The sequence below is a fragment of the Physella acuta genome, unplaced genomic scaffold (genome assembly GCF_028476545.2).
Source record: "Physella acuta isolate Inbredline_101_S28 unplaced genomic scaffold, ASM2847654v3 ptg001104l, whole genome shotgun sequence".
NCBI classification, from domain to species: domain Eukaryota; kingdom Metazoa; phylum Mollusca; class Gastropoda; family Physidae; genus Physella; species Physella acuta.
This window is the reverse complement of record NW_026732621.1, coordinates 87,956-101,118: the sequence shown is the minus strand read 5'-3', so window position 1 is coordinate 101,118 and position 13,163 is coordinate 87,956. Positions and strand designations below refer to the sequence as shown.

Below are 13,163 nucleotides of genomic sequence, written 5' to 3'. Positions count from 1 at the left end.
ACGGTCCTTATGCCCCTTTGTACGCTCCTGGTACCCATCATGTACGCTCCTGGTGCCCCATCATGTACGGTCCTTATGCCCGCGTGTACGCTCCTGGTGCCCCATCATGTACGGTCCTTATGCCCCTTTGTACGCTCCTGGTACCCATCATGTACGCTCCTGGTGCCCCATCATGTACGGTCCTTATGCCCGCGTGTACGCTCCTGGTGCCCCATCATGTACGGTCCTTATGCCCGCGTGTACGCTCCTGGTGCCCCAGCATGTACGGTCCTGGTGCCCCGGCATATACGGTCCTGGTGCCCCATCATGTACGGTCCTTATGCCCTCGTGTACGCTCCTGGTGCCCCAGCATGTACGGTCCTTATGCCCTCGTGTACGCTCCTGGTGCCCCATCCTGTACGCTCCTGGTGCCCCACCTATCTAGAATCTCCAAACTGCCTTATATTCTTACGTTCAACAATCTCCAGTATTTAAATAAAAAAAATAACTACCTGCTAGATCAACATTTCCAAGTTTTTGTTCCATTCCTTAACTGTTGTTTTTGTATGTACTATATAGACAATCTCCAAACATTGCCAAGACTAGCTACAAGTACATCCATCGTGTCTCTAAAGTTTACAAAAATTGTTGTGTCAATAGTCTGTCAGTTCCACGAACCACCTCTCTAGAATCTCCAGGAATTCTAAACCAGACCTGACCAGCAATGCACAAGTGCTCACTCCAACCTCGCGGCCGTGATGCATCGAAAAATAATTCAGCAGCACTTTTAGTGCCCCGAATGTCATGGTCGTTGTATCTCAGCATTCGTCATGAATAGGCGGATTATATTCCTTTGATGGGGAGCAAAGTGGGCAGATTATATTCACCTGAAGTAGCCAAAAGTGGGCAGATTATATACTCATGACTGAGCGAAAATTTGGTACATTATACACACATGACAAAGCGAAAAAAAGGAAGATAAAACCCTGTGGCCTAGAGAGTATTATATCAAACGGGGTGTATAACTCATAATTTTTTTTTTCAATTGTAGTTTTATAATATTCGAAATTTCGGAGACTGAAAATATTGAAAGTCACGTGAGCGAGCCGGCGTTGTCATTTACGGGTTCATGATGGGGTGGGGGAAGTAATTACCCACCACCACCCCACTTCCAAACACCACTGTCATTCCTGGATTCATTTTTTCAATCTAAATCGGAAAATTGTAGTTTTATTCCAATCCATGTTTTTACATGTGGAGTTTTTTCTTCTTCCGTCAGGAGTACTTTTATTTTGTTTTCTTAATAATAATTATAATTTGTAATTAGAAATGAGTTTCATTCATGATTAAACTCTGAATACAACACAGTCTTAAAAATGTTACAGGTTGGCTTTAAATTATCGTGAACCGTAAATGATAGATTTTTTTTTACGGTGAGATTTTTTTTGTATGTTTACTCGGTCGTACTTTAGCAAGTTAATTATATATTTTTATGTCCGGCTTAGAAAAAATTCACTGTGTTATCAGTTAGCCAGTTAACCAGTGGTTAGCCAGTGGTTAGCCACCCAGTGATGTCTTAAAAAATGATCCGGTGTGGATGTCCTTACAAACCAACTATAACAAAAACCACAATTTTCACTGCTAATTAAAAGCATTCTGTTTAAAATTACTTTTCAGTGTTTTTTTTTTCTTTTTTTTTTTAAAACATTTTCTAATCATAATAAACAGCGGTAGAATGAAAAGTTTAATTAGCGAAATGATTTTGTTTGAAACGAAACAAACCAATTTTTTTTTACAATCTGTATCATGCAGGTTTTATTTTGAAACTATTTCAATGTTTTCTTTCAGAAATAAATAACATCTACAAGAAATGATTAACCTAGTATTTTGCTTCATGCGAATTTAAAACAAAAAACGTTATTAACTTCATTATTATCCACACAGGAATAATGAGCTAATATCCGCACGTGTACGTTAAGGGGGTGAGTAGTTAAAGTACAGGGAGAGAAATGTTGGTTTTATTTTACAGACATGAGCGGCGTGGATACAAGGAGTCCAGACGATAGGTTGGCGGAGTTTTTGAAATTTTTTTTTACTGCGACTGATTGCGACTTTCTGCTCTGCTGTCCGTGTTACGTAACTTTAAGCTCGTGAGCTGTGATAGGCGCGTGAAGTAAACGTTGAGCTCGTCAAACTATCGTTTACCTGATAGTTTTTTTTAAATATCATCTGTTCAATTATCGACGATAAACTCTCTGCCCCTAATAGCCGTCACTAATTCGACCCGGCTCTACGATTGTAAACATTTAGTGTTAACCACAGCTCACAGACTGGTGAGGTTGGGGGTGGTAGCGATATGCCTAGGGAGCGGGGGAGTAACGGCGTGTGTTTACGTGGTGTCTCGCAAGGTCCTTCATGAAGAAAATTGTATATATATATATATATATATATATATATATATATATATATATATATATATATATATATATATATATATATATATATATATATATGTTTTGAACAATTGGTCACGCAAGTTCTTGTTAATAAAACCTGCATTTTTATTTTTTTGTTTCTCCATAGAAAATGACGTGACCGCACGTGGTTTAATACTTTCATTAAAGATCAACCATGGTACTTTACTCTGACTGTTGGCACTCTAACTCACAAAGTCAAGGACAAACGAGAGAATCTTAGAACCCCAACAACAAAAACAAAAGTACAACTCCAATATCTGGTGAATTAACAAACCAACCATGGCAAGCCTCGACGCCACGTCTCTCTCACTCTCAGACGACTTCGATCTCGCCCCGACCCTAGAGCTCGCCTTCCCCGCTAACACCTCTACCAACACCACCAACGACAGCTACAGCGTGCTCAACACCACCGACCCGCAGTACTTCTCCACCCCCGGGGCGATTTTCATCCAGGGTCTGTTCATCCTCCTGTCGGCCATCGTACTTGTCATCGGTCTCGTCGGCAACTGTCTCGTCTGCTTCGCCGTCTGGCGAAACCCCCGGATGAGGAGCGCCACTAATATCTTTTTGGTCAACTTGGCCGTGGCGGATTTCCTGGTCATCTTGATCTGCCTGCCGCCCACCATCACGGAGGACATTACACAGAACTGGTACCTGGGCAAGGAGATGTGCAAGGTGGTCAAGTGTCTGCAGGTGAGTTCACACCTTAGTCTTGCCTGAATCTCTTACTTCTGACTTGTGAAAATCCTTTTTTTTATTCAAAGGTCATACCACAGTCTGACGTGATTATTACACACACACACACATACGAAAGCACGCGTACACGCTCGCACTCACCCAAGCGTACATGCAAAAATACGCATCGCACATGCGGATACAAACACATACACACACATACCCACACTAGAAACGCACACACGCGCACTCGCACGCACTCACACACGTAAAGAAACACACACCACAAGCAGTCGTATGAAACAATGTATCCTTGAAATTCACTACCAATGACAGAGATACAACAGTTACCCTGTCTAGGCTGTCTACATGTCATGAGCCAGCTTATATAGTTTGCAGCGTCTAGATGACATCAATGTTACTTATAACACAACGTCCACTTAAAAGTTTATCATCATTTCGGACATTATCAACATCGCCCCGGACAATATGACTAGTAAAGAAAGTGTGGTAGGAGAAAACATTAAATGTTTCGATCTTCTCCCTCCCTCCCTACCCCCTCCCCGGGGGGGGGGCGATGTTATCAGTTTATTGCATTACAATAGAGGCTACATGTCTGCTAATGAAATTCAATAAATTGACGTTCCAAATGGATGTCGTATCGGACATGTTTTGGCCTGTTTGGGCGAGTCTATGAGCTAGGGGTGGAGGTGTGGAAGATACTGGTAGGTGTTTGTGGGTTTTGTTGTCCTTAGAAAATTTTCCAATATTGATGACTTTTTTTTCATGGCTTAGGTCGATGAAAAAGAAGCGTCAATAAAATTTAATAACTGCTAGTTAGAGGCGTCGCTGGGCCGGGCGTTGCGTTAGCCGGTGCGATCCGCACCTCTCTCTCCCACCCCGCCCCAATTCAGTGACCCTATTGCCTATATTATTATTTGGCGCACTTGTTCAGACTGTGTAGGATCGCACTTTATGTAGCGAAATTGTTGAGATACACAGACTGTAGAATCGCACTTTATGTAGCGAAATTATTGAGATACACAGAGAGACTTTAACTTAGATCATAAATTTCATACTGTAAAAGTTGGCCATTTAGTCGAAACTCTTTGTCACACTGTGTCCAACTCTGGGTTATACAGGTCAGCGTCTAAACATAGGCATCACTGATCATATTCTAGGCACTAGAGATTAGGATCTAGGCTATACAGAGTAGGATCTAGGCCATACATATCATACAATTAATACAATAGACCATACAGATCAATTCTATAAACATAGGCCAAGGCTGATGATACCCAGGGCTACATCATTAAAATTAGACCATACGGCTCCAGCCTAAGACCAGAGAAAAATCGAAGCTGTAGAACAACACTCCCTTTACCCCGTTACACAAGTAATTCAATTACATTGGCTGTGTGATATTTTTTTTATTCAACCACAACACCCTCAACAACACAGTAGTTACATATAACTCTTCTGTGTTTTGTGCTTAACTTAACTTGCTCTTCTCTTGTGAGTGGTTTCATCACCATCTTAAGCACTCGTTTTTCTTTTTCTTGATATCAGATTGTTAGAAAAATCAACAAATAATTCAAATTCTTATAATACGAAGCACAAAGCATCCTCCAATTAAATTTTAAAACTATTTTGTGTTAGTAAGAAGTGAAATCTTGACGTTTATATTAATCGTTTTTTGAATGATAAATAAATATAACTACTTTTTTCTGTTTAAAACAATATGCAGTTATGGTGTCTTTGTATAGGGTAGATGTAAAAAAAAATAATTAATGAGGATGGTTGTAGGTAAGGCAAGATGGGTGTGCCTGTTTGTCTTACTTTAAAGAAGTGCATTCATTACTCTTATTTCTTGCACATTTTAGACACCGTTGTACACGCTGCCAAAAGTTTGATTTTCATTTTTGACTCCATTTAAAAGCTTATGATTATAATAAAGGTTTTCTAAATAGTTGTTTTACTTTCTAGTCTTAACAACATAATCCAAACACACACACACGCTCACAGACACATACATACATAACTACACACACACACACACACACACACACACACACTCACACAAACAGCTCAAGGTTCCATTAAACAGCTCTCCTTTTCTCTAATTTCACTTAAGCAGGTCCTTAAATAGAAAATGTGTGTCACCCTCCCCATTCCCTGTCTCGTCCAACCAACCGCTCTCCCATCCACCCACCCTCCCACCCACCCACTCTTCCACTCATCCACCCACCCACCCACTCTCTCCCCCCACCCCCACCCACCCTCGTCCACCCACTTTTCCTTACGAAAAAAAAATCCGTGCCAATTCCAGAAAAAAAAAATCGAGTTCGCCCAAACTGACACCACCTTTTGATGTGTCCACATTATTTGCTGAATTCATTTAATTGTCGTCACATTAAGAACCCGATATTAAAAAAAAAACTAACCCAAAGAATTTAAAAATTCAGCCTTATCGAATGCCTAGTGGGTTAATCTAATTTGGAATTTTAAAAATCTTACTCAAGTATTGGAATATGAGGTGTTAGAGATTTTTTAAATGAAAATATTGGCTGAGAGCATTTGCGTTTATGGTTTGTTTCGGCTACAATTACGAATATATTTAATTGCTTCTTTTTTCTGAGGTAAAATATATCTATGACAAAAATTTCTGATAAAAAATCTTTGACAACACTTGTATGAAAAAAATACCATGACAATTTCTGAGGAATAAAAATATTAATGACAAAATTTCTGAGAAAAAAATGTCTATGATTAAAAATTCTGAAAAAAAAACCTACGACAATAAATCTCAGACAACATTAATCAAGACAAAATTATTCGAGAAAAAAACAACAACTCGTAACAATATTTTGTTACATATATTTAAAAAAAAAATATCAGTATAAAAAATTATTCTATTAGAAATTGATGACATCTCCTGTTGTATGGCTCTTTTGTGTCGTGCAATTTGATTTGGTGCTATGATTGAAGCAGTAATGCATTACAAAATTATGTAACTACGTACCAAATCTGCATAAAGGTAATCTTTCTATACGTGTGATAAAATAGAGTTGTGTATTAAAATAGAAAGAAGAACTTGAAGGCACTGAAGAAGATAACTGATAAAAATGCGTATGAGTGGTTGTGTGTTTATAGATCCGGGGGGTGGGTGGGGTTGATTCAGGTTAGGGGTCGGTGGTCGATTGAGTTTGGGGCGGGATCGAGACCGCTTAGGGATCGGGGTTAATTGAGTTGAGGGGTTGGGTCGGTGGTCGATTGAGTTTAGGGGTCAGAAATCGATTGGGTTTAGGGGTCAGGGGTCGATTGGGTTTAGGGGTCAGGGGTTGATTGAGTTAGAGGTCACGACTTCATAACTAAGAACGGAAGTTGAAATAAGATTCGGTAGAGTTTCTCCATGGTACGAACAATACGTAACTTGCGTAATCAATCGGTGAGGTAATGTCCGAGTGTCCAACGTCCCCCTCCCCCTTTGGTTCTTTCTGTTTCCTGTCCTTCGTCCTTGACCAACATAATCTGGTAAGATTGATTACGGTCATTAGACGGTCATACAGGGGATGGTCAAATTGGCTGAGAGGCCGGGCCCACTTAAACGTATGTGTCAATTTGACCACGGGGTCCCTCGGGCTAAGGCTTTAAAGGAAGCTGTGAAAATCTTTGCCACTGGTAGGTCATGCTGGCTGTGACTGCACTCTGGATTCAAAGCACTAGGGGTCATAATGGCGTAGGCGTAGGTTGGGATATAATTAATAAAGTCACAATGTCGGAGACTGAAGTTTGTATACAAAGTACTAGAAGGTCATATTGTACCAAGTATGAATTAATTTACGGAAGTAAACGTTTTTAAGTTCTGTTTACGCCACAGTTAGGCGTAGAAGTCTGCATTCTTTGAAAACGTCAAAAGTTCGTTGAAGAGAGTTGTCGTGAAGTACAGTATTACAGAAGACTGCGTATATTTTTTCTTTCCAACTTATGCTGGGTACTGTTCCTAACTGCGCGGGCTCACAAACGTCCAATGGTCCCAGGCAACACATTCTTGGCTTGTCAAAGTTTAAGAACATCAACGTACATTTCTTAAAAAGGCTCAGATCTTCATTCCACGAATAGACTTTAAACGAAACAAAATACCAATTAATTTTTAAAAAATCTAATGGCAATAAAACAAAACAAACACAAGAACTACCCATACATTTTCTTCTTCGTGATGTTTTTAAAGTAAACTCTGGCATTTAATCATTCCAAAATCTGCCAGCTTAATTATTTTGTTTATTTAAAACAACTAATTATCTTTTGTATGACTGGCCATAGCAAAGCTGCGTGGGCAAAACTTATTCATTAGGATTTCCGTGAACTTTTATACCAACCGTGACATCATGCCGCGCACGATAAAAACAACATCCAACAGTTGAAAGCCCCGTCTCCTTAAGCTATTAAATTATCGATGTTCATTGACTAGTGCAGCTTTTGTCGTTGAAGAAAGTTTGAAAACGTGTGGAGCCATCGTTGTCAGATGTCTATAACTACGGCACTAATGTCTTTAGGCAACTGGTGATTTTCTTCTGGAAGGGTGTTGTGTCGTCTTGGTTAGGGATGATGTTGATATGGGACTAGTTGTTCTAAATCTTATGTTTCTCAATGCCATGGTTCTAAATCTCATGTTTCTCAACATTGACTCTGCCAATATACCTTGACGCTGACTCTCCCAATGTACCTTGACGCTGACTCTGCCAATGTACCGTGACGCTGACTCTGCCAATGTACCGTGACGCTGACTCTGCCAGTGTACCGTGACGCTGACTCTGCCAATGTACCTTGTCGTTATCAATCAGATTGTGTACGTGGTAACCTATTAACTACATCCGACGACTTGGAATCGATTTCAACGGCTTAGTATCGAATTCAGTCTGGTATCGATTCAAGGATTATCGTTGACATAAATTTAAGCCACGCTCTCAAAATTAAATCGCCCTGACGGTATTGAATGATTGATTTTTTTCCCCCATATTTCCACCAAACTCTCAAAATCAAATTATAATTCAGTTGTTGATGTTTGGCGTGTGTACGCAAACTTTTCAGGTCTAAATTGTAAAAAATAAAGGTCACCCTGGCATAGTCGAAATTCTTCTTGATTTTTTAAAAAAATATCGGATTTCAATCAGCATGAAATAAATAATTAATAACAGTTCTATCAATCAATCAATCAATATCGAACCTTCAATATCACGATCGGTGTGTATTTCACGGTAACAATGTGGGGAGAACTGTTTCTATAGCCGTCCTTTATTGTTGTGTTTTTAGTGCGTATGGTTTGTCGATTGCTGTGACGGGAATAATGTCAACTCGATTTTGTGATTTTTGTGTGTTGTGTGAGGGGTGAGAGTAGTTGTTGTGTGAGGGGTGAGAGTGGTTGTTGTGTGAGGGGTGAGAGTGGTTGTTGTGTAAGGGGGGGGGGTTGTTGTGTGAGGGGTGAGAGTGGTTGTTGTGTGAGGGGTGAGAGTGGTTGTTGTAAGCAGGATGTGGTTGACTAGAGTCACGGTCCATGGAGCTAGGGGGTGGGGATGGGGGTGTGGGGGTGTGGGGTGGAGATCGAGGTTCAACTCAGATCATGTAGCAGGAAGTGACGTATTGGATGAATAAGCCTGGGTGGTAGGAATCAAGTACATGAGGGTTGGGTGTGGTCTAGTAGCATCAAGAGTGGGTCTAGGGGTCAGGGGTCTAAGGGTCAGGGGTCTAGGGGTCAGGGATTGAGTGTGAGAGATTAGGGGGGGGGGGAGTATTGATTATTGGAACAGCTCATACACGCTGGTTTGTTGGTGGTGAGTAGGTCGACTCGGGAGACTATATCGTTTTTGGGAGGGAGGTAGGGGAGGGAAGTGGAGTAATGGGAGGAAGGGTAGGACAGAAGGGTGATGAGAGGGAGGGTAGGACAGAAGGGTTATGTGAGGAAGTGAGGTGGGCTAATGGGAGGGAGGGTTGGACAGAGGGATTATGGGAGGGAGGGTAGGAAGGTTGGGTAATGGGAGGGAGGGTAGGAAGATTGGGTAATGGGAGGGAGGGTAGGATAGAGGGGTTATGGGAGGGAGGGTAGGAAGGTTGGGTAATGGGAGGGAGGGTTGGACATAGGAAATGTAAAAATGGGAGGGAAGCTTAGACGAGTATTATTTTCGAGGTACCGTTCATTGGTGCTGTACATTCTGTGATTTAGTTCAACTAACACCTTACCTAGAGCGAGGTCTATGTTCATAAAGTTTGGACTGAATAATTAATTGAACACGTTCGTATCAGATACTGTCATTTCTGGTTAAAAATAGAGAAAAACAAGTTTGGTACGCGCTTGAGTCTTGATAAGAATCACGACCTGAACTGATTTGATAGAAATGTCTATTGTTCAGGTGAGTAAAGTCAGACAAGGACAGACAATAGCGAGTTGATATTCGAGGTGATCTCGTGTTTAAAAACGTGATCTCGCGGCCACGAGATTTCGTTTCATCTGACATTTCCTGGCGTTTGTGACGAAATGGTTAGGTTATTGGAAGCGGCGAAGATGTCAGAGTTTTGTTCTCGAGAAGACGGAAATGTTGGAGGATTTTAATGAAGTTTGTGGGGTCGGCGTGGTCGAGTCGGTAAAGCTCATGGTTGCCTAACCAAAAAGTCTCGAGTTCGAACCCACGGGCAGATGAGGCTCGTTAGCTGGGGAAAGCTGCTCTTCTAGGAGAGACAAATCCAAAATCAAGCAACTGCTGCTCTGTAGTTTGTTCTTGGTTGGACAAAGACTATGGAAGCAAGTCCAAAAAGCAAAGCAGGCTGAACTCGGAGTCAATGGCCTCAATGGCACATAACATGTTGAAACGTATACTTCATTGTGTTGGAGGGGATCCCTACCAACACTAAAATTAAGAACGAAGAAGAAGAATGAAGTTTGTTAATTGGAAGATACCGGTTTGGGGTTGAAGGTGCATTAATAAAAGTATATTTTGGAGAACTTCTAGTTGATATGAGACATCGTTTAACAGTATTAGAGGTAATCTTTTTGACAAGACCATGATTTTCGTCCCTTTAGATAGAAACTTCGATCGGTTTCTAAGGTTAATGATGGTTTTAATAGTTTTAGCCTTTTCATCCTTCAAATTCCAAATAATAATAGCATTAATCTCTCTCACAAAACGTTCTACTTTTAAAAAAAAAATCCACGAGGAAGTAGCATAAAATTATTGTCAGTTGGCTCTCTCTCCTTTGTAAGCTTCATTCTCAATTTGAAATCTTTTGACATCGTTTGTAAACAATTTGACGTTTGACATATATTCCACAAAGCAACAAATATAATCTTTCAATTGTTTTGTTTAAACTTCATGACGTTTTACATTGTTTAAATATTACATTTTTTAAATAGTTTTATTCGCAAATATTTTCACAAAACGATTTTCTGTATGGCATAAATTGAATAAAAACAAAAAATCAAAATCGTTCAAATCTTAAGAAACTGGACATCAATAAAACTAATCCCTGCCCTCTCCAACAGGCGTGATAATTTGTAGCTATCAATATCGTCGTCTGTCATATTTTTTACGCATCGTACTCACGCCTATGATAACCAAAACAAACCGGCCATCGGGAAATCCCGACTAGAAAAATCTTGGGGATTGTTTTGAAATTTGTCTTGAGCAGCCGTCAATATGCTTGGGGATTGGACTGTTTCTTCAGACTTGCCGACGCAGACGATGATTGGTTTGTCTGTGGTTCGGGTGTGAGTTGACGTCTGCGAAAATTTTATTTGTGAATTGTTTTCTTCTGATTATAATACAATAATGCGTCAAGTTTAGGCTGTCGTTGTTTGTCTCTATACAGATGTCTTACAATAATCGAGTCTAAGTTTTACTGATATGTTGTCTGTTTCTATAATACCTCATAACTTTATTGAAGTCTGTCTCTACATGTCTTAGTGACACTTTTGTCTGCCTCAATAGGACATGATAACACTACCAAAGTCTGCCTCTACATATCTTAGCATTACTGTTATCTGTTTCGGTAGGTTGTCTTAGTATTACATCAGTCACTAAACTAAGACCTTGTGCTATTTTTATCCACCTATTAGCCTACCCCTATATAGGTATACCACACTAACGGGTTTTCCCTCACCTTAATCTATATTTAGCACGACCCAGCACAACAAGGCCAGAACCGAATGAACTGACCGACAGACTCACTCGGACAGGTCAACATAATATTCTGGCACCGACTGAGGCCCGTCCCCACGGACACTGGACCGTTGTGGACAGGCCAGCCTTGTTCTATCACACGTGATTACATCATATTCTGACAGTCACTCGGCTAGCTGGACTGGAAAATTAAGTTTCCCACATAGATACATGGAAGGGGGAACAACGTTGTTGTTTTAGGCCCATAAATATAGTCTCTTCTCTCGTCTCCTGAGTTGTCTTCTCTTGTCTTGTCATCTCTTCACTTTCTTCTCCTTCTCTCTCTCTCTCTTTATGTATATATATATATATATATATATATATATATATATATATATATATATATATATATATATATATATATATATATATATATATATCTATATATATATATATATATATATATATCTATATATCTATATCTATATATATATATATATATATATATATATATATATATATATACATATATATTCTGTGTGCCATTATTCTGACCTCAGTCCAGATAGCCATTACTCTTACCTCGGTCTAGAGTGTAATTAATGTGACCACAGCCCAGCCACCTTATTATTTAACCATACAAAGATGTCAAGCCCAGTTCCCTGGATCACAAATCATATTGGACATAAAATCAAACTTTGATTGGCCAGAAAAATTCGTGGTCTTACAACCGTCACGAATGTCGTCCTCACGCCATCAAAAGACGTTCTAATTAGTTCCTTCTAATTAGTTCATTACTGGATAGACGGACGTTGAACTCTTAAGAGTTATATAATACAGGCGAAACACATACGGCTAGACGGATAGACGCGCCCTGGATAGATTAACAGATTAAAATGCCCACAATAAGGGATATGATGAAACCGGTGTAATCTCGATAACATTTGAAATGACGGGACTAATAGGCTGTGATTGGCATCATGTTTCAGCGTTGTCTAGCTCGCGTCGAATCTAGTCGTGTCAGATGTGAAAAGTTTATCAAAGTGCTGGATGATGTTCAGTGCAGATGTGGCAAGTTCAGCGCCGATTTTTTTTTTTAAATCTAGGAAAACTAAATGTCGGTTGTACTGGCCGCTTTTATTTTTAAGGCACCGGCCTTTTGGTGTAAAACAGGAATTTTTTTACATTTATAGGACTCAACATGTGGGACCGTGTGGTCTAGTGGTAGAGGGCTAGGCTACTAACTCGATAGTCTCGAGTTTGAATCCGGGTTCAAGTCAGTGGAACGCCCCTGCTTCCATCTAGCTATTTATGTTGGATACCTAACTCACGTTAGGGAAGGTAACGGCTGCTATTAGGACCCGATATGATGGCCTGTCTTTATTTTTTTCAAATCCTTGTAATCAAAGGCATTTCACAAGCTTGGTTCTTGTTTTTTTAACTTTATTTTTGTAGTTAAATTTGTAAATCAACAAAGAAGGCGTGACCGACTAGAAATTAGCTGGCTAGTGAGCGGCCGCCCCTCTGCTCCCCTATCGGCTACGCCTCAATTGGGGTAGATTTTAGAATAAAGCATTATATGTGGTGCTGATTGTTAAATTAAAAATAGGGGGCTTGTTTTGGTAAACTTCCGGTGTGTCCCACCCGCTGGGTTTCTAGTACTGGTCATGGGAAGTTGTGTGTTTGTATGAGAGTGAGTGTGTGTGTGTGTGTGTAAGTTAGTGTGCGTGTGTGTTTCTTAGTTTGAGTGTACGTGTAAGTTAGTGTGCGTGTGTGTTTCTTAGTTTGAGTGTGCGTGTAAGTTAGTGTGAGTGTGTGTGTGTAAGTTAGTGTGAGTGTGCGCGTAAGTTAGTGTGAGTGTGCGCGTAAGTTAGTGTGAGTG

At 40.1% G+C, this 13,163-nt stretch overlaps 1 protein-coding gene across 1 annotated transcript in view; it reads left to right on the top strand.

Annotated features, from left to right (window-relative positions):
* Positions 1–2,609: 2,609 nt before the first annotated feature.
* LOC131955797 (orexin receptor type 2-like) overlaps positions 2,610–13,163 on the top strand; it is a gene marked incomplete at its 3' end in the record, with an annotated part of 98,327 nt that continues 87,773 nt past the window's right edge. The window contains exon 1 of the mRNA XM_059320074.1: positions 2,610–3,149. Within this exon, the coding sequence (XP_059176057.1) occupies positions 2,736–3,149 (414 nt within the window). The remainder of the gene's footprint in view (positions 3,150–13,163) is intronic.